A 26,114-nucleotide genomic window follows, 5' to 3' on the forward strand; every position below is an offset into this window, starting at 1 on the left:
TTGCTTATAAGGAAACTTGTTGTGAATTGATACACATTTGAGCATTTCATTTTTTATCTTATTGAATAAATCAAATTGCAGCAATAAATGATTGATTGTCCGATTGATTGTCCACAAAATGATTACCCGGTACTGCTAAATTTCAAGACATATACCAGCCTTGAAACTATAGAGAAATGCACACCACAGCTTTCTCATACAAGATCAATACAGATTATTTTGCGTAATATAAATAAGACTTATATATAGTAACATCATAATAATACGCTCAATTCTACTGCCTACATTAATTAAGGTTGTACCCACAAGAGGTTCTTTTTTTGTATAGTCATTTACACTAAACGACAAACCTTTGACACTAATAATGGACATTAAGCAGAGATAATCAACTAAGGTTTTCGGTAGGGATCATATGTAATGCAGCAATGAAATGAAATGCTATATATATATATATATATATATATATATGTGTATATATAAATATTCTAAATTTAATACCTGAATAATAATCACTTTCTTTAAGGTCATGAAACTATAATTTTTGTTGTAGGTGTGGAAAATGATGTGATGGAGACGTTCACTTCCTGATCTAAAATTCCATTGACATTACATATCATACATATCTATTCAGTTGGTGCCACGTTGTTTAAAAAGACCAAGATCAATACACTGACATAGCTCCTGAAACCCCTAGCCACCCCCTTATGCCACAGTAGTTGATCATGTAATACCATGACAACACGATGGGATGAATCACTTGGATGCTTACAGAGTCTAGGTTCAGCATCATTCTACTGACATCAAGATTAGGAAAGGATTATACATCAAGGCGTCTACAGAAGTTTCATGAGATAGATGACCAACCCACCAGTTTGCAAGCACACATTTGTATGCAATATTTTGTTTAGTTTTTTACAACTATGGCAGATAGCCCACTTCAGCTGTATTGTCAGAATATATCTGCTTCTGCATGGGGGTCTTTACAAAGGCATACAAAGTCTGTGTAGGTAGGTGTTAAGAGGTCACCTATGCATCTGTACAAAAACTGCTACTGTGTTGAGTGAGTAAACGAGTGGGTGTATATTTCAGGATAGTGTATTTTACAGTAAAACAAATTAAATAGAATGTTTATGCAATAGGTCTCAGATATCTTGGAAAAGATGATGAACTCAGAATCCTTGTCTGAGATGTCTAGAGTAGTTCCCAATCATCTTCCCCTGGTAGAGAGTCTAAGATGTCTAGAGTAGCTCCCAATCATCTTCCCCTGGTAGAGTGTCTGAGATGTCTAGAGTAGTTCCCAATCATCTTCCCCTGGTAGAGTGTCTGAGATGTCTAGAGTAGCTCCCAATCATCTTCCCCTGGTAGAGTGTCTGAGATGTCTAGAGTAGTTCCCAATCATCTTCCCCTGGTAGAGTGTCTGAGATGTCTAGAGTAGTTCCCAATCATCTTCCCCTGGTAGAGTGTCTAAGATGTCTAGAGTAGCTCCCAATCATCTTCCCCTGGTAGAGTGCTTTCTATGGATGCAGCTTTGGTGGATGAGCTGCGGATGAACATCTTGGTGAGTCGATGGAAGAGACGTCCATCACTGTTGACTGTCCATAGTTCATCATTCTGAGAAACTGCAGAAAGTAAATGGGATAAACATAAGCAATGTTATCTGTGACTTCAGAAGTGTTTCATGACCATAATATTTACAGGGTCTTGACTAAGTTTTCTTCAAGCTTGAGAATAACCATCTTAAGTTTGAATTTGAAAAAGCCCAGTATGATTCGTATTGATATGTATACAACTAAATTATTGATTTCTTTGTAATAAATGTACAATATTTTAAAGTGAAAATCAATATTCAGAGAGTGATTCAGTCATATATTCACATCTTGAATGGGCATGAAATTTACTCCTTTATTGTTCAATCAGTACAACATGTAAAATTGCAAAACAAAATTATAGGTAATACAAAGTTTTGGTACTGGTCATGAATTTGGTTCGAATGAACATATTGGAAGCATATACGATCCTACAATATTCAGTGATCGTTGTCGCGGTCTAAATCGACTCTAAAGTTATGAAATTGTAAATAATAAGCATTTCATGTTGAATAGCTCCCTCTCAAGGTCAAGATATTAAATAAGCTATAAAACAATGCTTATTGACTAAAATCGACCGATTAGCTATTGTCGTTCGGAAATTATATCCCACAACTACATACTCTGAGATTTTCATAGTTGCAGCTACCATTGAACGGCCGTAGGCGTTATTTGAAATTTATCAAAATTTACCGGGAGCACCGGTAAATCTTTATATACAATTTTTCTCGAAAGCAGAAGTGTTTTAGGGGCTAAAATTTCTGGTGTTTTTAATACATCCACAGAGGCATCCAAATATATCAAAATTGTAAAGAATCGCTATCCACCCATTTTTCAAGATTTCCCAAAACTTTGTAATACCTTTAATTCAAGAGAGTGATGCAGAGTTGAATGATCATGGGATTTATAATTCATTGTTCATTCTAATTTATCAGCCGATCCTTTCATACAATATTAAATCATAAATTTTATAAATGTAATGCTTCCTGGGAGAAATTTCAATTATTTCAACATATTTGTGGCTTACACCCAGTAAATAAGATCAATTGATTTAAATAATATTAAATCAATATCTCAAACTGAGAATGACATACTAAATGGTCTACTAGTTTCGTATCTCTTCGTCCATACTCTCACAAGCCCACTCAAGCTGCTGTATGAATCCTACCTGTCACATATTTGAAGTTGCCTGATATCTTCTTCCAATAGTCCCCTGTAGCATTATCAGCAGAGATGCCAAAGCGACAAGCCAGCTCCCCATTAGGACAAAGTGCCCACACAGTGTCAGAACTCATACACAGCTGAGTAGCCTGGGTACCTGGAATTAAATCAAAGATTACGAATTAGGACATTATATTGATAACGAAATTCAACCTTTTTTTAAATTGGTACAACAAACAAATTTGGAAAATTTTCGGAGCCAAAAAGTGACTAACCCATTGCAACTTTTATTAAAAGTTAATAATTTTACGACATTCTGAATTTTTTTCCACAAAGTGCATCATTGGACAGATTGGGGTCATATTTAGTATGGATTGATGAAGAAAACATAATGATCCCTTTTGAAAAAATTTCGATTTTTGGCCTATGAACTCTGCCCATTGCAATTTTTCAGAAATTAATGTTTTTCCAATTTTCTTGAAATCTGCCACAAAAACCTTTATTCTGCATAGATTTGGTCACATATAATGATTGATTGATGAAAAAAAATTAGAAGAGGCTCTTTTGACAATTTTTGAGTCTGGGGCATAAAAGATGATGAACAACAGGTAAAACCCTTTGCATTTTTTATCAGAAATTTATGTTTTTCACACTTTCTTGATATTTAATCAATACTGCAAAAAAATTGAAAAGATATTTCTCTAAGGCAATTAACATGATGCTCTGGTGTTGATGTCCCTCAGATATTTTATTTCAGATCTTTTCTCTGATTCTTTTAAAAAATTCCTCCATATGCAGACATATACACCCTCTCCCTCTCGCCCTAGCCAACCACATGTACCACCTAGAATATAATTTTTCTTTTCATTGTCCAGAGCAGAACTGTCATGGGGGGGGGGGGGGGATTGTTGCGAAAATCCTTATGTATCAATTGTTAAGGCACATGAGGATGGTTTGGGTGTCACAAAGGTCTTTAAATTGCAACAGTAAACATTCTAGTCTTTGAGGACTAAGGGACCCTTTAAAAAATTTGAACTAGTTTAGAAGATAAACACAACTCAAAATAATACCTTCCACTGGCTCCCATCCGAGTCCAATAGGATTACTCTTGCACACCCCCTGCCTGGCGTAGACATTCTTCTTATTGTCAATGGCCCATACTATGTTGTTGGAAGGACCACAGAAGACATTGGTGAAGTAGACGCCATAGCCGACCGGTTTCCCATCCACCGGGACCCAGGCCAGAGGGAGGGCATCATGCTTGGGGAGATGGACGCCATACCGGAAGTGAATGTCACCTACAGAATCCACCGCCCACACCGTCTCACTGCCCAGGGTGAAGTGAACGATGCGACGGGTACCTGAGAGAATGGGGATGCAAAGGGATACGTTACAGACATACATATACAATGACTTAAATGGTCACTTTATGGTCAAGTTTTGATTGGGAAAAGTGACTGGCAAAGCAACTTTTTCATACAAAGGGACACCATGGAATTACTATGTGTGTGTACTGCCTAAACAGAGCAAGCTTTTGCATGGTTTCAAAGCTTTACATTACTGTAATCTTTTAATCAAGTCGCCACAATAATTTTGTATGGAAGGGAATGAGGGTCCATTCTCTGTCTTCATGAATCAATCAATCATTAAAATTGAGATAGTTTTGATTTAATAGAATAATTTAACTCTATTCATGTCCAACCCTTTTCACATACTGAATATCACTGAGACATACATTTGAATCCATACCTCTATAAACAAACAACTGATTTCTGTCATGGTTATCAAAACAAGGTACACTCACCAAACTGATTTAGATTCAGTTTCTTCCACAGTGTACCTCCCGGACAGCGTTCAGAGATGTTCATCCTGACATAGACATCCCAGTTGCTTGAGAGAGCCCAGACGGAGTCAGACGTAGCTCCAATGTACTCAAAGGCCACATGATCAGGTGACTGTACCATGTTGGGTTTACGGTTCTCTGGAGAGAAGCAGAAGATCTCTCCGCTGGTCTGCAGGGCCCAAATCATACCTGGAGAGAGCAAGAGAAAATGCTGAAGCAATGGCATTTTGTCCAACAATTGTTGAGAACTGGAGCATTTTTTTAGAGAAGAGTTTTCAACAAAACAAAAAAATCAATCTATAGCAATAGATACACTTCTCATAAAATTGGCATAAAAGCGTCTCTGGAAATTATTGATGGAACAATCTCATTGTTTCTCATGTTTTAATATTGGAACAAAATATAATAATGAGAGCATGACAAACAAAAAATACTAAATACTAAAGTCATGACAAATTGCATCATCCAGAAATCCTAAGACGGATCTATTAAAGCAATGTGGCCCAATAAAATCCTAACTTGTGAAACCTTAAAAGCTTGAATTAGCAGATATGATATACCGAAAAATGAAAAATCTGAAAGTTTTAAGTCATGCCTGTAATTTCTTCTCATTACTTATAAATGTATACCGGTACACGTAACTAAAAACAGAACAAAAATCTCAAGATATGAAGACTTACCACTAGGACCGTACGATGGTGAAGCACAGACACACTTCCAGGTAGCTGATGCTGCTAGACCAACAGGGTTGGACAGCTCCCAACGAGACCCTGTTCAGGACAAACAAGTCAAAGGGTTGCAACATCTTTTATTCAATTTCATTTAAGTTTGAATCTATTTCAGTAGCATTCAAAGTCTTTGTCTTTTACAGTAACGCACAGCTGAAATATGATTAAAAACACGGTGCTAACATTGCCAGAAACTTGGTTAAGATGATACGCTTAGGAGAAAAAACTCTTGTTGAATTAAAAAAAGTGAACATCCATGCATCTTGCTTTCTATTTTCACTTCCCCTTTTTCTATCTTTCCCTTGCTCTTTTCCTTTTCTCCCTCCTTCTCTCCCTCTTTCTCTCCCTCTCTCCAACAATCCTTCTCTCTGTCCCTTCACCCGTGCTTCTCTCCTTTCCTCCATCATCCCTTTCATTCCTCCATCTCTCCCTCTCTTCTTCTTAAGTAGGATGCATGTGTTTGGCATAACTTTGGTCCTTTCTTCACTCCAAAGCCATATTTGCACCTACACTCATCAAAGGTTTCCCTTAACACTGGGTCTCACTGGCCTAGCTCACTCACCAAGAAGGTTGCCCCTGGACACATGCAGTGTAGTCTTATAGTGATAGGAGCTGCACACCCACACGCTTGATGAGTTAGCAGCGATGGCTGTAGCCTTGTAGCACTGTTTCTTGAGCCAATTGACCACTCTGTCCACCTTGGTTGCTGACCCTGCCATGTTGACCATCATACGCAGCACATTGGGATCCTCCATCAGATACTCACTCATACACACCTAGGACATCAAACATGTGGCATGCAATTCTTAGCACTTGTACTAGCCTTGTCATCCATGACATCAACATATATAAAAATCAACATTCTTGATAACGATTCAAATCCACTTAAAATCAAGAATATGATTAGTTTGTAGAAAATTCAATACAACAATAGTACACAATACCTAACTACAATAGGATGATAGTTATAGACTTTATGGTAAGCAATGTGTGTGATAGATGGCGAACGAATGAAGAAATTTCACAGTGACATCTCCTCTACAGTTTAAAGTTGTACATACATTGCTAATCTGCTCTACATTATTGACAATGAGTATTACCTGCCACCATTTCTGGTCATCTCCCATGGGTTTCTCTGCTGTGACTCCTGTCCTGAACCACACCATACCACCATCATCGATGGCCCAGCCTGTGTTCCTGGAGTCCAGAGCGATACACACCATCCGCAAGTTCCTGGTCCATTATATGATAGAGGAGGGAAAGAAGACAAACAAAGAGACAGACAGACAAACAAACCAAAGACACCAGACAAGTTGGGAAGAAAAGAGCAGACAAGAAAGCAGACAGGATTTTGATTAGGGTAGGGGTGAAGGGAAAACAGCATGGTAGCAATAGTGATGGAGTCACAATATTGACAAAGAACATTGGCACCACGAAGAGCACACATTTAAGAAGATGGAAGCAAAAGAAGACAAAGGAAGATAGGGCACAATAAAAGGAAAGTATAAGATTTAGAGGGGAAAATGAAAAATAATAATTATTAATACAGCTTTAATACACATTCTACACACTATAGTCGAGTTCCATACAAGCATTTCAAAATATAATTTTCAGGTAAATGATGGTGATATGGTAGTGGTACGCTGATTTGGGCAACACATTGACCTAAAGGGGGCGCTAGATCGATAGAAGAGTCGGGTTGGGCTGTATATCCGAGCCTCTTTCGTTTTCATTTTGTTTCTGAACTTGTCGTCACCGACCCATTAACGGGCCCATTACAATACCCAAAACTTAGGGGATCAATAGAGATTTCATCAATCATCATTCTGAACATGAATTATAAGTAAGAGCAGGTATATTAGTGAAAATTTGACAATTTTGTCCTATGTGTGAACTGCAATGAACTGCATTGTAAGAAACCAAACATGAATCATCAGTACTCATTTGGACAGAAGGAAAATAAGTCAATACTTACTCATCATCTGGCAGTTCCATCCAGTTCTGACCACTAGGTTTCTTAAGGGTAATTCCTGCTCTGTACACCACCTTGTCTGTTGATGTCCTGGCCCACACAGCACCATTGTTGGCTGCAATCTGCACTGCATGAACATTGCTGTCAATGAAGGTGTCCTTGGTGTAAGGTTTGTCTCGACTGAGGCCTTTATGAACACACAGCTGTCCATTGTTCTTGATGATCCATGCCATGTTCTCATCAAGACAAACATGGGACACATCCTTGGAGGCATCGATCCATCGGTAGCCAACATGACTGCGTTGGGTGATGGCTGTACTGGAGCAAGCATGACTAGTCTTGGGATTCACACGCCATACTATGCTGCCAGATGGGGACACCGCCAACAAGCGGCAGGGTGCATCTTTCAGCTTGCTCCATTTACAGGCGATGGCCGAGGTAAGACTGTGGTGGGCCTTGTCACGGTTGTCCACATACCAGATGTGACGTTCAGATGCTACAAGCTGGTAAATGTAGTTTGGTGTGGAGCATTGCATCCAGCTGCCAGCAAGCTTCTGCTGTATGCTATCAGGTAGCGATGTTTCTCCTTCCTCTCCTTCATCAGATTCTTGGCTCTCTGTCTCTGAGTTGTCGCTATTGGCGGTTTCCTTTTGATCCTCTTTATGAACAGGCTTGGGAGGATCTTCAATATAAATAGACTCTCTCATCATGATCACTGTCTGTCTGTACTCAGAGTAGATATCCTCAAACTCAGATGTAGGTCTTGAACCTGCTGCAGACTGTCTGATAACATTATTGAAGAGCATGTGCTTCTTTCTTGGTGGCAAGAATGGCAATGGAGCTACATCATCTGTATTTTCTTTGGCTGCTGCTGGAGAAAGTGGACGTGGAGAGGTGGTTGGGCTTGGTTGTTTATCTTCCTCAGGAACATCATTATAGTTAAAGTCCTCCATGATAATACCCAACCTTCTAGCCTGTCTTCCTTCTTCTTCCTCAGCAGACGTCCGTCTTGGTGACCTCGGTGACCTCGGCGACCTGGGACTGACTATTGGGGACAGTTCATCACCTTCCTTCTTTGGTAGCATATCATTAGAGTTCAAAGACCTTGGTAGGCTGATGCTCAATCCAGTACCTGCCAATCTAAGACCATTCACTGGATATCCAGAGTCTGAAGGGTTGTTACTTGCAGGATCGATTCTGTATGGGTTCTGAGGTGTGTTTAATTCTAATGTTTCACTGATAGAGTTCTCAGCAATATTTGCTTTCATGAGTTCATCAGCATCGGATCTCAGCGATCGAGGAGGTGTATAGATGCTAAGCTTGGGAGAAGTCGGTGCTGGCGATGGTTCCCCTAATGTACCATCTTTCATTGCACCAAGCAATCTCTCTTCAGGATGAGCAGAGTTGGATCCTCTATCACCTATCTTGTTAGAATCTTCCTCAATGCCGTTCCTCATGGAGGAACCAGGAAATGCTCTTAACCTTTCTGCAACTGCCTCTGGATCAACCCCTGGTCTCATGGATGCTCCTGTTTCTAGAGCCTCTCCTTCTTGAATAGATCCTAACTTGGGTGTCATAGCAGGACTAGGACTAGGACTGGGTGGTTGATCTCTGTCAAGACCTTTACTGAAAGGGGACTGTTGGCCAACCTCACCAATAGTAGCAACACCTTTATTGCCTATGCAGAAAGGAAGGAAAAAAAATACTAAGATGACTCAGAAGATGGAAGCTTTTCAAGTGACTTTACTGAAAAGTGGAGGTGTATTATTACATTATACAACTATCAGTCAAAGCATCTCAAATTAGTTTACATTGTTTAGATTTTCATTAAAATGTCTATAACATACTTTTTTCATATAGAAAATTCTCTAGAAATGAAATTCCATAACACTTGGAATTGATCATATGTGAAACCACTCATGGTAAAATAATACCAACCCAATGAATTTCATTCAAGGGTTTTTTGTATTTCAATGGAACACGTGAAAATGACTTTAAAAATTATTATGATTTCCACATGTAGAGATGTAAGATTGAATTTCATTTTATAAATCTTATTATCAATCAGAAATCTAGACAATGATGAAATTATCATTTAAAAAATGAGATTGAAATGAATAGATACATGAATGGTGTAAATATAGAAATGAAACAAATATACTGTATTTACCTTTGACTGTTTTCTTCTTCTTCCTCGTTTTTGATTTGGGCTTTGTCTGGAAAACAATGCTAGATGAATAACCACTGCCAATGTTCTCAAAATTGTCTGGATTACTCTTTGATGCGTACGACAGTCTTTTGCTCAGGTTCTCCATGACCTTTGCTGACTGATCCTCACCTGGGTCCTCAGTGATTACAATGGATACTGCCCTATCTGCAGCACTGTTCTTTCTGCCTTTCAGAGCCGTCACTTCAATGGCACTGCTGAAGGTTTCCTTAGGGTTGTCTCCAGCTATGGCTGTACTCTCCTCCTCTGTCGCAGTCACTCCTTCCGTATTAGGTCCATCTGCTTTCGTCTGATTGACACTGCTTGCTTGTCCATTCACTCCTTTCACGTTGGAGTTTGATCTACTGCGATCAGCATGCTTGCTGAAGGAAGTGGCTGGGCTTCTGAACGGCGGTGCAGTTGGAGAGGTTGGGGATCTCTCCCCACTCATGTTGCTAGCATTTATGACAGACACAAACAATTTATCTGAAAGCATTGCTTCAGGGGTCCCTGGATCGGAGCTCTGCTGGTCACCTTCATTGATGGATGATCTATCACTCTTAATGCTCACATTGTCCTCAGACTGTTCTGGGATTGGAAGATTCAACTTCAAGGAACCCTTAAGATTCTTCTCCATTTTATTCTTTGTTTCAGCAGCTTTATCAGCCAAGTCATCTGCTGCTTTGCTGAGAAAGCCCCGCATGGAGCTGAATTTGTTCTTCAGTTTAGTAGAAGTCATTCTGTCAGATGACACTTGTGCACTAGGAACCAAGATCATCTGGAAAGGGTTATCAACAACGTTCAGCTTGGTTGTCTGGATTCTACCAAAGTCCTTCTCTGATTTAGAGGGTTCTAGAAAAGAAGAAGAGATGAAAAATATATTTCAGTTAATTGATTTAAATCCCCAAATCAATTTATTCTCTAATCAATAGAACACCATTTTCAAAACAATTCAACTTAAGCACATAGTACTACATAATTTGCTGTCTGTACCATGAATATACACAAAATCATTTCAGGTGTATGTATACTAGCACAACAGGAATGTGGACCAAAATAATTATTAAAAGCAAAAATTACTCAGACATACTTTGTAACAGTATCTGAACAGATTTGCAGGAGGAGTAGTCTAGCTAGGTATACCAAACCATCTCTTATATTAAAATCATTTTTCTGTACATCCTTGAAATACACTCATTATATCAAGAGAACATCAGTCAGTCAATCTATCAGCTATACCTACCTCTAGTGAGATTCATTTCAGGAGCAGTAGCAATGCGGACCAGACATCTATCACATCCCTTCCTCAGAGCAAATATCTCATGCCTGGTCACAGCCACTGAAACCAAGTTTCCAAGCTCTCCAAAATTACTGCCAACGACTAGCGCCCCCTCCGGTCCAAAGGGCTGCAGGATCACGATGGCCGACAGAGACCAGCTCACCAGCAGGCCATTGCTGAACGGGAACAGGTGGCCAAGCTGGAGTTCGGTAGGTGGTGGGATGATTTCAGGTGGGGTATCTGGAAGCAGTTCGATCGACGGATGCTCCTTGCTGATGAGGTCTTTGAACATGATGGTTTCCAGGACAGTCCCCTCGGTGTTGGTGTGCCATAGTCTCCAGCCCGGTCTGGAGATGTAGGTGGTGGCATCGCTGGGTTTGCAGAGGCCTGGCACAAAGTGGGCACCATAGCTACCTTTGCTGTAATATGAAATCAACAGGACAAGGACACATTAAAATTGTCATAGCATTGCATACTATACACATACATGTACACATGTAGGAAGTTTTAAAAATGTTATTCCATGCAATCACATTGACATTCACCTCCAAATTACACAGGTAAAAGTATTCCAAAAATAACATTGACTCTTGACTTTGAAGAAGTTTAAAAGAACAATATAGAAAACATAAGAATGTTTTACCTCCAGAGCATACAGGTGTTATATCATTCCAAGATATAAGATGAACTTATGCCTTTATGAAAAGCATGTTTCTTTTTATCTGTTCAATTCAATTGCTTATTTTTTCTTCAAACTAACACAGAAGCAATTATGTAATTCATTGGATATAGGATTATTCTCTTTCCAAAATTGCAATGTTATGCAATATTTTCCAGGTGTTTTTCACTAGTGAAAATACATATATGAAATGTATTTATGATATTTTGACGTCCACTAGCATATTTATAAGCATACACATGTAGCTATAAAACCCATGTTGATGTGCAGAAAGAAGTAAATGAAAGAATGACACTTGATGATACAGTGCATGAGCATGTATATTGCTGTCAAATGATACAAATAAGAAGGAAAATTTACAGATCGTGTTTTGTCTTCCATGATAATAGTTTACTGCAATAACTGTCAGGTTTGGTGATGCTAAGAACAGTATATGTGAAATAAAGAAAGGATGTTTTAATTTATAGGGTACAAGTAACTGAGCATCATAACCATTCAACGATGATCACCTTGAGAACAAAATCCTGAGAGAGAGAGCTAGAGCAGAAGGCATAGAAATTTTCATTTTTTTTTTTTTCCTTTTTTTCTTCCTGGTCAACAGCTACATTACTTAATATTAATGTAATCTTAACATTGCCAAAAAAAAATGGTAAAAGGAACTGCTAATTGTATTTATTTGATGACAACATGGCACAATGAAATGTCAGCTGTATATTTCAAATGGTTCTTGCAGATTTGTGAATTTCTAATTTCTAGTTTATGTAAAAGAAACTTTCATGTAACTTATTTGCTTCAATATCAAAGATTTAATACACATCATTAAACATTTATTTTGAGAAATAATACACACAATAAGAGTATGCCACTTAAGATTGTAATCATAAAAAGGGCTGAATTACAACATTACATGTATTAAATATATAGCCTCTTAGTTCTAATGTGAATTATATTGCACACTGAAACTAGAAAATAGCTTTAAAAACTGTTTCCTGTTCATGTCATATTTCTCATGATTACATAGGAAATGAAAGCAATATATAAAAAGGAAAGTGCTAACAAAACATGATAATGTGTAATACATACTGGCATTACATTTTAATTTAACTGACATCATGAATACAATTATGAATTTATGCTCTTTGTTTGACTCAAAGATAGAGATAAAAGGCAAAAGGGTCAATTAAATATGTATACTGAATCTGAGAGATATAAGCAAAGTGAACATGAAAGTGTCAGAGGCCATTAATGGGAGCCATCAAGTATGCTTAATAATATTAATATACACATATAATAATGTAGTTGAATATTCCCACTTTAGTTGAGGAACCACCATGCACCTGTCTAATTATATAAGACATGGGATCATCTTACACTGTATTATGTTCTCAGATGCCACCCCCCTCCCCCCTCCCCCAGCTATGGTAGACCAAGTACTACAGTGCTCCAAGATTCCATGGAAACCAAACTAGTCTAGCATTTATACATTGAGCCAGGATGAAGATATTGTGTGTTCATTTTGTAGGTGAAAGCAAGATACCTTTTATGACACAGTATATACCGTAATCATATATTTTTGACATATCAGAATGGGTATCAAAAAGTAGTGAATACAAGCTCTTTTGTCATAGAAGTAGCCACACTTAATAATGATTCCCAAACAGTTCTACCTACCTGATCCAATCAAATTTGGTCTTTGACAATGCTTCCCATACTCTCCTGAAATATGTCATGTTCATGAATAGGCAAAACATATTTATATTTTGTATATAATTATATGTATTTTACTTGGTTACAGAATAATTAGCCATGTTATCAATGCAACATTATCATGTACAGACATGAAAATTTGACAACAAATTATAACAGGAGAAAATAATGAGAAACATAATACCAAAACCTTTCCAATTAACATTGAACTTTTTTTGTTGAACCAAAGTTATTCATTTTATCGTTAATGTTCATTGTCAAACAATTATTTATTTCTAATTTTAAGAAGAAAGACAAGCTCTTGCATTGGCAAAAATTTTAAATACAGGATCAGAAGTTTGGGCAGAATCGCCTAGCTGAAACTGAAAAGTTGGACTAATTTGTGAAGACTAAGATATGCTACAGGGCTGGTATTCAATTCAATACTTAAGATTGAAATATGAGTATTTTACGAAGTATTCGGCTTAGATAGAATACTTGGCTAATTTTTGTATTCAGTTCAAACTTTTGGATGAGTATTTTACCCTAAATTCAAGACAGCTCCCTATCAGACTTAAGCCAATTATTTGGAGGCCTTAATTGGCAGGCATGTGGTTTTCTAACGCAGTATCATATCCTGCGCACAATTATATTAGCGCGCATTTATAGCATTACTTTTAACGACCGTGTGATGTCACAATGATTATCGGTAAGTAATTTACTTAGATTTTGTTGTATGTATGTAAGAGTCTAAAATACGATTTGAATTTGAGATAAGTAAAGTTCTTTATAGCTTAGTAATTTACTTAGTAAATTCTAAGTCATCTTCTACAGGAATTGTAAAAGTATATCTAGATGGAAGAGATTTCCTTGCCAACGGACCCATAGAGTCCAGCCAAGTATTATTTATTTCCCACTGCTTGTATAATTTAATTTTTGATCACCATAACTGATTATATCTTCAAATAAATATATATACGATAAATTATTTTCTCCCCCCCAAAAAGTGTCTTTCCTCTCACTACTTCCTGACAATCTGTTTAGATGAATATAATTTTTTTCTTGATATGACTATACACACATTAGGGGTATTCCTTAAAACTCATCAGCTTTCCTAAATGCTAGTAATTACACAATGTTTAGTCATTCACGTCAAAGTGTACTTACGACTTCCTGGGCTGCTGTCCGACCTGTACTATCTTGTTATCATCCTCTGGTGTGCAGATGATAGTGCGTGCTGTGGTGGATACAAGCAGTTTCTTGTGGGCATAGCTGAGCTGTACCACAGCTTCCTCCTCTGTTACCACACATGACGCTTGACATTGATTCTAGGAAATGAACAATGATTGCATTGAATCATCAGAAATAATGCATGGAACTTTCTACTTCATAAGGACAATACCTTCAGGGAAACTCTACAAGCTGTTTTTCCATTTCATCAGACGCTTAAATGTGATGAACTTATTGCTAAATTCACTGTGCAAACCTAACTGATATGAAGAGTGAAGACTATCAATTACCATTTATACTTTTAGGTAATTCACATTCTCTCATTTGCTAATACATTCATTCTCCTGCACTTTCAACAACATGAATCTAATTCTATTCCTATTATCAGGGCTTCACACAAGCTTTTTTTCCTTAGTTTGGAGCAAAGTATTGTAGGTTTATTTACATAAGGTCCATACCGAGGGTAATTACATTTGTTTTCCTTTTTTTTTTGGGGGGGGGGGGGGGTCCTGAGTAAAGATATGGGGGTCTTTACTGGAACTCCGTAATATATTGTTGAGTTCTACCTGCATGAATATCATTTACCAGTAGATGGTAACTTACCTCATAGAAGTCTACCGCTGTCTGGACCACTCTACCCTGGCTGTCTCCAGAAAAGAGTTTCATACCGTTACTACTCCATTCTAGACACGTCACAGGGTTGGTTTGGTGCAAGTTCTCTATCACAAATTTCTTGGCCTGGAGGAAGAGTTGGAGAAAACTATATAGTTTGAGAATATGTTGATCAAGAAGAATGTATAAAAGATGTGATCAGAATGGGAAGAACAAGATGAAAAGAAGGAGAATATAAAGAAAGAGAAGAATAGAATATGAAAGACTTTTCAAGTCCATGTTTACACCTTAAAAATTTATCAGGATTTTTTTTCTATGCAACAAAACATAATATACAAAATAAGACACCATTTAATGTGGATTAAATGTGGTACACTCATGCCAGAAAGAATGATTGAGGAAGGAAGGTGGGAAGGAAAGGATAGTAAAGCGTGGCTAAATCTTATCCTTTTGTCATTAACACATTGAATGTAAATTGTAAAGGTTTATGATGAGCAGAGAAAAAGGAATATCTACAGTGTAGATCATGCCTTTATGATCTAGTGTAAATCAAGAATAGGTTATATCTTATAGCTTGACATATATATGAAGGAATACATATGATCATGATGTGCATAATGCTACAGTATGGGTACCTGTATGTATCCAAGCCCATCTTAAATGTTTTCTTACACCAAATACATTAACTTGTTTCTTTCTACTTGTATTAAACTCATTTTTAGAAAATTAGGGTTTAATATTTGCTTTGTGATAAGAGCATTTACTCTAATCTAAGCCATAAAAAATTGAATACTTGTCATACATGTAAAGGAAAAGATCATATTAGTTATATGCAAATGAAACCTTTGTTTGCCATCTCTTTTCCAGAAAGAGGCTAGATAAAATTTACAATGTAGAGTTTGGACTTTCATCCCCACTGAGCACAGAAACTTTAAATCTAATTTAGACATTTATGATTTGTGTTTGAGCTTGATACTGAGCGAAGTGCTCAGTCTACACTGCTGCTGTCTCCAAATAGTCAAAGATAATCAAATTTTATGAATACTTAACTGATAGTGAGGATAACCCCAAAACAATAGTTTTTAACAATAGTGTAGGGCCAAAAATTGAATTATATTATAGAATCTGAAATGTGAGGAATATCATTTCTCAGAGCCACAATGGCATTAACTCAGTGTCAAAGTATATGGGATAATGCCCTTCTGGCTCTAAACAGATACATGTAATGTATATATATATATATATATATATATATATATATATATATATTATAGTATTAATGACTGCTTTGAGAGAAATAGTTGTTTTTATACGCTCAAGGGAAGGTTAGAATTGTGCTATTGCCCCGAGGCGTTTCTCGAATATTAAAGCAGTCATTAATACTTTTATATGCCAAAAAAAAAAAAACATTTGTCGAAGATGGGATTCGATCTCTTGCGTACCAAAGGTGATGTATCGGAAACCACCGCCTTAAACCGCTCGACTATCGCGCTCTATTCCCATACATAGCAGTTTTTTCTTATATATACAGTAAAATGGATTGAAAACGGCTTCGCGTGGTGGAAGCTTCGCGGCTGCTCCATTAAACAGGCCCTTCTTTTACTTTTGCAATGCATATTGGCACGAATTTAGATCAAGATCTATCGGCAGATGTTGTTTTTTTGTTTTTGGAAGTTTATTTTCGTCTTAATGTCAACAATGCAAGATAAAATTGTCGGTAAGATCGATCGAGATTCAATTGTATTGAAATTACCAATCCTTCGCACACGTACGGTATCCTCGATAGCTCAGACCATTTTTTAACATGTAAACCTATGGGGTAACCATGGAGACTGACCTATTTTCCCAATAACCATGGTTATTGGGATTTTGAACTGTTTTTTTAACCATGGTTACCGGGAATTTTCGGGAACAGTTAAAGTTTATGAATGCAATTTCGACCAATCAGATTGCTGGATTACTTAAGTGAGGTATATAAACAAATATATATATATATATATATTCCTCCCCTAGCACATGAGTACTATCAGCAAGCAATATATGGTCATTTTATGTAAAGGAAGAGAGAAACGCTAAAATCCAGTAATCTACATGTAAATGTACAACTGTACATCTGTAAACCCTTAATATTGCCATTACATACAGTATACATGTGAAAGAGACCCATAGAGATAAACGTTTCTGATAACATAAACAGATAAACATGCCAGTACTGAAGAGATTAAACAGTGACAAACATATAACTTCTGCTGAAAAAGGAAGTATGTGAAGTTCCATCACAGTATATCTATGGTTTACAGTATAATTATATAGCATATTTCTTCACCTTTGGAGTTTCCTCTTATAGGTATGACTTCATATGGGAAGGACTTTGGACTTTCGATATACCTACATGTACGTACTACGTAAACACTACTGAGGTATTAATGGTCTCACATAATCTTAGCATCTTTACAAAACTATAATAAACCATGAATACCATGTCTGCTCATCTTTCGAGATATTGTTGCAGTTCAGTTTTCTATTTTGTTAATAAGCTCATTCTCCCTTTTAACTATGTTTATGGCACATTCATCACTATAGAATATTCAGATTTCATTTCATTTCATTGTACTAGATGCCAGCCCATGTTGACTTTGAGCAGCATGTAAGCTCGTTGAATTTGATTAATTAATTACTCAGACTAAAAAATATGTTCAACAGATTTTTATTGTGATCCATATTATATCAAAACAAAATCATTCAGAATAGAGTATAAACACATAAAACTTAGCAAGAGATAAACAGAATTACAACATCGAATGTGCAAAACATCAAAATGAAGATAACAAACATAGAAACGACCAGATATACATGTAATTTTCTAAAGGGTATATAGGCTAAGAGAAAGTCTGTAATGATGTATAACTCAATTATTGGGAGCCAGAAGGCATGACCTCAAATACTTTAACACAATACTTTAACAACACTCTACTAGCTCGATCTGAACATACAAAGTATTTAAGGTACACGTAGGATCGGTACGAACAAGCTTTACCTGTACTGAATGTCCATGTGATCTTGATGGAAGTAGAAAGATCTCAACATGTCCGTTGGAAGTCCCTACAGCCAGTTGATGATCCAAGCAAGTCAACAGCTTTACACTAGTTACCTGACAGTACTTATCCTGAAGATAAAAAGAAAAAGAAAAAAAAAAAGAAAAGAAAAAAAAAGAAGAGAAAGACAAATAGTTGTAAGAATGAAACTTTAATAGCAGAAATTATGAAATTTAATAGCAAAAAGAGGTGTCATTACACCTCGCCAGCTTTTTTTTTTAAAGGGAATAATCTGAAGTTATACAGGTCAGCTAGCTGCATGAATCAAGTACTAAACATTCCCTTCACATACACTTACCACTTAGCACATACATGTATGGTACAAATGTCCACCATACATGCAAATATCTTTTAATCATAGACATGTCCCACTTGGTGCATTTAGAATGATCATCTTCTTAGCACCTCTATTGAATCAATTTGCATTATGTCAAGCAATCCTCTCCCAAGGAATTGATTTGTCAAGAGAAAGTATTGTTAAAGATGTACATGTATGCATAGCATTGGTATTTAGTAAACATGTCTAAAATGTACAAATTACTTGTATAGCCTGCATGATGTTCACATGAACTGTTTGCATGATCAGTAAAGCACTTAATTAATAGACCATTTTCTTAATGTAATTAAATTAAATGCACAAATCTTTATTAAGTGGCTCATTACAAATTATTTCAATCACCTGTTATGAATAATTGTATTTCAATAGTCAAGAATGTGAATCGCATTCATTATGTGTTATTAGGTATAGGAAAAGCCATTCGCATTCTGACTATTGAAGTACAATTCATATCAACAAGTGAATGGAATAATTTATAACATGGTACTTCACAGAGGTTTTTCATTAAATTTGATTACAATACAAAATTGTCTATTGTCAAAGTGTTGAAATAGCCAATAGACAATTGGTCTCATTCCCCTTTATAATTAAAAAAAAATGGAATAAAAACTAATCAAATTTATTTTACAGGTTGAGTACACTGTAAACAAAATCCCTATGACTGGCTTTTCTATAAGTATCAAACCACATCCTTTCGACATCTTACTGACGTACAGTGTATGTTGTCATGTGATGGTCATGGGTTATCATCCAGCTGATTAAAGAAAGAACTGGGATTTTGTTGTCAATTCTGTCTCCTTGCATAAATTCATTTATCTCAATTCAATACAATAAAAATACATTATCATTGACCAATATACATTCTGACACATGTATGCTTTTGTGAAACATGATTTTAGCTTATACCTTTCTTAAATTTCATAATTTTTAAAATTATCATGTGGAGGTATCGGAAAGTATAATCTAAACGGTTTGGAACATATCTCAACTAGAAGAATATATCTAAATGATATTAATATCAGGGCAATATTTGTCTTAAAATCAATAATTTTTGTGATTCGATGATGTGATTCGGTGGGTAGTGCTATATAATTTACACCTATTTTCCTTTCTAAGAAATTATGTTGATAAGAGAATACTAACTACCCATTGTATCAAACACTTGAAAACTCCATTAGTATGAAATGATTGATATGAGTCACACTAGCTGCCTTCATGATCTCCTTGTAAACAGAGATACAGGAAGGCCATTATATTTACATTCAGTTCCGTTTACTACATGGTCATTTACTATCTGATCTGCTTGTTTGCAGACTAGCTATCTGTTTATCAACTAACTACTGTACTTCTTAGTAGTATAAGTCAAATCTCCCTTCATTCACATTATATATGTATTTCTTGTACATGTTTTGCTTAATAATGACAGGAGAATAATGTGATTTGATGAAGGCAAAATCACATATAATAGGTCTATAGATCTATATATACATGTACATGTACAGTAGTTACAAACTTGCTGGTACATATTAGGCATTTCATGTCAATGTAAACTTTCATCATATATAGTAATCCTGGTATCATATGTTTATACATGTACATACATACACGTAAGGACAGTTGCATGCTTACTGCTAGTGGCTATCTAAATTAGCATGAATAAAGTTTTTTTGTTGGTACCATTACTTTATATTGAAATTCATATGCATTTCCTATTTCCTTATAAACATTTCTGGAAGGTGCACAATATTTGTTTTACTTGTGTAGTATTTTGATTAATTTGGGGTTCTGCAATTTATCCTACATGCAGTCTATTAGCTAACATGGGCAAGTACTCTCTTCACTACAGCTCTCTTAAGTCTTAACAAATTAGCGAAATTTCAAAATTAATGTTTCAAGATTGTTTAGCTAAAGATTAAAGCATTCCTATTTCTAGATCAATTTTTTTACACAACAAATACCCCTGTATCCCATCACGAAAGGTCAATAAATTGTTTCCAGAAAAAATAGAAATAACAAAAACTGGTCTACTGATATGTCAACTAGAGGTCATAGCTAGTAATATCAACATTAGAAACTATGATGCCGGAAATACTTCTTTCCTAAAGCAATGGATGGTTTATCAATTGGATGTAGCTGTGACATAAAACACAGCTAAGGCTATTACCATGCATTCAAGTATGATGTGTGTTAATGAACAAGAGAAGAAAAAATAAAATCAATTTCCCCAAATTTAAAACCATTGACTGATAAATCCTTCTTTAAGAATGGAACTATTTCGAGGTCAATGTGTAAAGTTCTGTCATAGCCCTTTAGAAATGTCCATCAAATAAAAAGGACTCCATCTGATGTATTATCTGGGGGTGCTATCTGCTATGGGAAATATCGGGGGCTTCTTTCCCATTTAATTTAAGTAAGAAGTCTCCATCCCCACCCAGCACACTTAGTTTTCTTACCTCACATCTCAACTTTGCTAGCTGCTGCTCCTGCCTGTCAAACACATACACGATAGAGATGTTAGATCCTAGCACAATGAATTCGCTGCTTGCATCAACACACGTCAATTCTACATCAATGTTGGCCTGACTGAGAGCAAGTACTCTCTGAGCCTTCTTGGGAAGCAGCCGAAAGAGGGAATCCAAAGGGGCATATTCCCTCAGAGTCACCAGCTCCAGGATAGATACTGGCCTGCTCGCCATCCCTGGGAAAAAAGAAGAGAAAAGAAAAAAAACTTAGTTTACTTCATAAAGAAAATGGTTAAAACATGTTCCTATATTTGTATTTCTTTCTATATATCATTTTCATTTTTTGTTAATGATGGCACTTTTGTCTTGATAACAATGGCTATGTAAATAAAATTACAAATTTACATCTTTTCTATTTAGGTAACATGGAAATAAATGCATATGATATCAGCATAACAAATTATGAAAAAATAGCATATATATGTACATATGCACCTTTCCAGTGTCTATCACATATGATTCACACAAAATGTTTGACTAAAAAACAGCATTACTTTATGACTTCCCCGGTCCCCCCCCCCCCCCCCACCCAAACAATCACCACCACCTACCCACTTCATTTTCAATACTCACTTAAACCAACTGGAGAAATTATGTCTTCTCCTTCTTGCTCTGTTTGATATTCCCATCCCATTTTTACAAACTGAACAGCATCAATCACAAAGCATAGAATGACCGAGTACTTCTAGTAACATCGTCATTTAGTGGAAGTGATATCCTCCTATTTGTACAGAAGTTGGTCGTCCAGTTTTGTTTTGGCTAAACGTCCAAAATAGAACAGTGGTGCACCTACCAGTATACACAGATATATATCCTACAGGTATAGAGTGACAAGGAGAGAGTGAAATAGGAAATGAGATAAGAGAGAGATAGACAGACAGACAGACAGGACAGGCAAACAGACAGGCAGGCAGAGGGAGAGAGAGAGAGGAAGGGAGAGAGAGAGAGAGGGGGGGGGGGGGGGGGGGCTACATTGCAGGTAGAAAGGTATCACATTTACTGCATTTTTCTTTGTTCTTTTATCAAGGCATTCATCCATTGGTGACAGCACCAAAGAAAATGTGTATCTTAAGAGGGAAATCACAGAGAATTAATACCAAAATCTAATTGTATTCAACAGGCTAATCTACCCATAAACAAAACTGCAGAATCAAATGTACAATGTAGTGAACTAATCAGAGTAAACAAAATTCAGCGATGTCAGAGAAAGGAAGTCAGAATGGAGAGAGAGAAAGAATGATACTGTAGGAAGTGTAACATACAAACTTTCTTCTTGCATGAGTCATATTATGAGATTTTAATTTGTAATAGTAAATTAGACTGTAAACAAACCTCTTTTTAGCTTTTGCTCATACATGTACTTAGCACAACAACAAAAGTTCATTTCAACACAATGTACCATAAATAACACTTCTGAAACCTCTAAGTGTACTTCAAAAGTTCAAACTTAAATAAAGTTTAACAAAAACATAATGTAGGCCTACATGGATAGGCATTTAAAGGTAGTGTATCCCTTTTGCAGCCAATGTCAAATTCTGTAGAACTTTGCAGGAATAATGAATATATGTCATGTATGTCCTATTAAAATTTGAACATTAGCAACTAGTGCCCTATAGTATTCAAATTATACAAGGAAACCCGTTTACTTTCTAGACCTCACTGTTAGACACTATTGAGTGAGTGAGTGACTGACTTCTTTTTTCTTTTTCAATCCTACAATGTACAGTATATATCCTACTGGCATTACTTTTTACATATATATTATAAATTTTTTTTAAATGTCATTGGTTAATCTATACCAGAGAACTTGGCCTCTGTACCGCACACGTTTTTTTTGTCCTTGGTAGTTTTAAAGAATATAAAATGTAATTCATGTGCGCTTCTGGTGTTGTATTTATGGATAGAATCATTTGATATACATACCAGTTGCTTTACCTTGGCCTCGAGGCAAATACCTAGCTGTTCAATTATTTAAACACGGACTCACCCAATTGTAATTGACAATTGATAAAACAGTTACGGTAATACACTATATTTTATAAAAATATTTGATGCAGGTGCTCTATTAACAATGTTTTGGCAATAACTCTCAGTCATATAGCACATTTTTGTAACAACAACAAATTGTTTAAAAAAGAAAGCATTAAAGGTAAAGACCAGTATTGGAAATGCCCCAATTTCAAAAAATGAAATGGAAGCTCTTATTACCAATCATGTGAAAGAAGATGTTTTGACTAATACATGATGATAACAATTTTGCCGGAAAACCGCCTACTAATTAATATATTTGGTAAATTAGTTTATATCTATTGGTGTGTGAGAGATAAACGCACGTGTCGTGCACGGGTGCGTAGTCCCATATACATCTTTCTGTGTACAATGCTTGTAACTTTACAAAGACTGGGCCAAATTTCTTATCATTTTGATGATTCCAGAACCTTGCAGTACACACCAATTGTCAGCAAATTTGACAACCTGCATGACAACTGCAAACTGAAATGCGCCAATCTATATTGAATCTACATTTCAATTTTGTGTTTGTTCATATAGACCTCTAGATTTCTAATTCTAGTATATTCAAAATCTCATAGATTCCATACAATTTCTGTATGGGGTCATGAACTTGGTTCAAATGAACATATTGCAATACAATATTCAATGATCGCTGTCGCAGTTGAAATCGAGCTTAAAGTTATGAAACTGTAAATAATAAACTCTTTATGTTGTATAGCTCCCTCTCAAGGTCAAGATATTAATTAAGCTATAAAACAATGTTTCTTGACTAAAATTGACTGATTAACTATTCCCGTTTGGAAATTGTATATCACGACTACATATTTTGAGATTTTCATGGTCACAGCTACCATTGTACGGCCGTAGTCTAGGTGCTATTTGAAATTTATCAAATTTACCAGGAGCACCGGTAAATTTTTATATTCAATTTTTCTCGAAAGCAGAAGTGTTTTAGGGGCTAAATTTTCTAGGGCTTACTTAGGATCTATATTCATCCACAGGGGCATCCAAATATATCAAAATTGTAAAGAATCACTATCCACCTAATTTTCAAAATCTCCCAAAACTTTGTATTAGATCTAGATCTACCTTTAAACATAGACCTGCGGCTGAGTGAAGGTCGATAGGTCGATCTGTCACTCTTATTTGTCATTATATACCTCACTTAAGAAATCCAGCCATCTGATTGGTCGAATTGCATTCATAAACTTCAACTGTTCCTGTAAAATTCTCGGTAACCATGCATAAAACATTTCAATATTTTTAATAAACATGGTTATTAAAAAAAGTTGGTCAGCCTCCATGGTTACCCCATAGGTTTACATGTTAAAAAATGGTTTGAGCGATGGAGGATGCCGTATGTGTGCGAAGGATTGGTCGGTAATTTCAATACAATTGAATCTCGATCGATCTTACCGACAATTTTATCTTGCATTGTTGACATGAAGACGAAAATAAACTTCCAAAAACAAAAAAACAACATCTGCCGATAGATCTTGATCTAAGTTCGTGCCAATATGCATTGCAAAAGTAAAAGAAGAGTCCGTATATGGAGCTTTTGCGAAGCATTCATCACACGCGAAGCCGGTTTCAATCCATTTTAATGTATATATTGTACAAAACTGCCATACATGTTAACAACGCGCGATGGCCGAGAGGTCTGAGGCGCTGACTTTAGACACATCACCTTTTGTACGCAAGAGTTCGAATCTCATCTTCGACCAAAAAAAAGTATTTTTTATTTTTTATTTTTTAGTCTATTTTTTTTTTGGCATATAAAAGTATTAATGACTGCTTTAATATTCGAGAAATAGTTGTTTTCATACGCTCTCGGGAAGGTTACAATTGGGCTATTCCCCTCGGCAAGCCTCGGGAATAGCACAATTCTAACCTTCCCTTGAGCGTAATAAAACAACTATTTCTCTCAAAGCAGTCATTAATACTATACTATACTATATTATGTCAGCCTCGCGACTCCCTGCAGCTGTGCAGACTACGATACACGGAATCGACTCCGCGGCATCCACCATACCCAACACTGCACGCGCCTCAAGCGGCATCCAAGAAGTCTCCACTCTCCACACACACTGATAGTAATAGAATACGGAATAGCTATGAAAATGGTAAAATGGTAAAATACTTACTAGACTACAGATAATTCTAGTGACTGTTGGAATTCTTCATATGGACCTCAGATACGTAGATATTATTATATAAATCCAAACAAGTGAACCACAATCCGGTTTTGTTCTATGTTTTTCGAATCCGTAAGTTTGCGAAATCCTTTCAATCTCGTGATGATGATAGACTTACAAGTGCAAATGTAAACAAAAGTGAGACTGAAATATTCGCATGGAAACATGCGAGTATTATGGTAGCGTCAACGCACAATAATATGGTCAGTGCTGAGATGCTAAAATGAACACTTGCTGGATTTCTGTGATAAATGATGATGAAGAGGTATATACTGCATCCAAACTTTCATAGGTCGAAAATTCCGTTTTTCAAAAACAGTGACGAAGAATAAACAATTAATGCTTCACTCTGGTAATTAGATTGTCATGCTAAGAATCATAAATGGCTCGGAGATCCGAAGGCCCGCCGTATAGCTTATAAAATGTACAAGAGAAGTATTATTAAGAAGGGTAAAGAAGGTGATAAGAAGCATTCAAAGAGTCTGACAAAAGTGACAACTAGTTTTGAAATTATTGTCTGCATCAAGCCAAATTTGATATGTAAATAAATGTAGGCCAATAATAAAATGGTGCTGATGATAATGCGCTTGGCCACCGAAGTCTCTATAACAAACAAAATAAAATGACAAACAATTATATATTAATCAAAAAATTACAAATAAACCTAAAATTTACAACTCATATGAAATATACATCAATACATGCAGAGCAAGTTAATCATCAACAGCAATTTTGAATAAATGGGTCTTAAAGGTACTATGTCCCATTTGCAGGCCCAAAAAATGAAACGGTTAAATTCAAACAGCATTTGACAGATAATACTAATTTGGAACTTCCCTAAAAAATAGGTGGGGCTTGAAAATGTCTTCAAGTGGGAAAATAACGGCTATTAGTTGTCAAATTGACTTAGGAGCTATAGAGCCAATAAGTATAGTCTTGATTTTCAGACCATTGTACTGAATGGTCATCA

At 36.2% G+C, this 26,114-nt stretch overlaps 1 protein-coding gene across 4 annotated transcripts; it reads right to left on the reverse strand.

Moving 5' to 3' along the window:
• Positions 1-1,202: 1,202 nt before the first annotated feature.
• LOC586665 (tectonin beta-propeller repeat-containing protein 2) lies at positions 1,203-25,264 on the reverse strand. Of its 4 annotated transcripts, none has more exons than XM_030998420.1 (15): positions 25,099-25,264; positions 20,868-21,112; positions 18,020-18,148; positions 14,974-15,108; positions 14,308-14,468; positions 10,740-11,194; positions 9,461-10,348; positions 7,294-8,968; positions 6,419-6,551; positions 5,881-6,094; positions 5,271-5,360; positions 4,552-4,779; positions 3,818-4,108; positions 2,755-2,904; positions 1,203-1,619 (listed from the first exon to the last, which is right to left on the reverse strand). In XM_030998420.1, exons 2-15 carry the CDS (start codon positions 21,108-21,110, stop codon positions 1,474-1,476), a joined length of 4,938 nt encoding a protein of 1,645 aa, XP_030854280.1. In that variant the 5' UTR covers positions 21,111-21,112; positions 25,099-25,264; the 3' UTR covers positions 1,203-1,473. The 4 variants fall into 4 exon arrangements, with proteins under 4 accessions (XP_030854280.1, XP_030854281.1, XP_011667577.2 ...); XM_030998421.1 differs by having other exon boundaries at positions 25,094-25,264; XM_011669275.2 differs by lacking the exon at positions 25,099-25,264 and adding an exon at positions 21,510-21,713.
• Positions 25,265-26,114: the final 850 nt, after the last annotated feature.

The sequence above is a fragment of the Strongylocentrotus purpuratus genome, unplaced genomic scaffold, assembly GCF_000002235.5.
Source record: "Strongylocentrotus purpuratus isolate Spur 01 unplaced genomic scaffold, Spur_5.0 spur5_scaffold_5, whole genome shotgun sequence".
NCBI classification, from domain to species: Eukaryota; Metazoa; Echinodermata; class Echinoidea; order Camarodonta; family Strongylocentrotidae; genus Strongylocentrotus; species Strongylocentrotus purpuratus.

Excerpts from the sequence above, each read along its gene's own strand:
- LOC586665 (XM_011669275.2), bottom strand. The coding sequence starts at position 21,570 with ATGGGATGGGAATATCAAACAGAGCAAGAAGGAGAAGACATAATTTCT. Across the intron at positions 6,552-7,293 it reads ATGGAACTGCCAGATGATGA|GAACTTGCGGATGGTGTGTA; the intron begins GTAAGTATTGAC and ends ATAATGGACCAG. Across the intron at positions 4,109-4,551 it reads ACTGAATCTAAATCAGTTTG|GTACCCGTCGCATCGTTCAC; the intron begins GTGAGTGTACCT and ends CCATTCTCTCAG.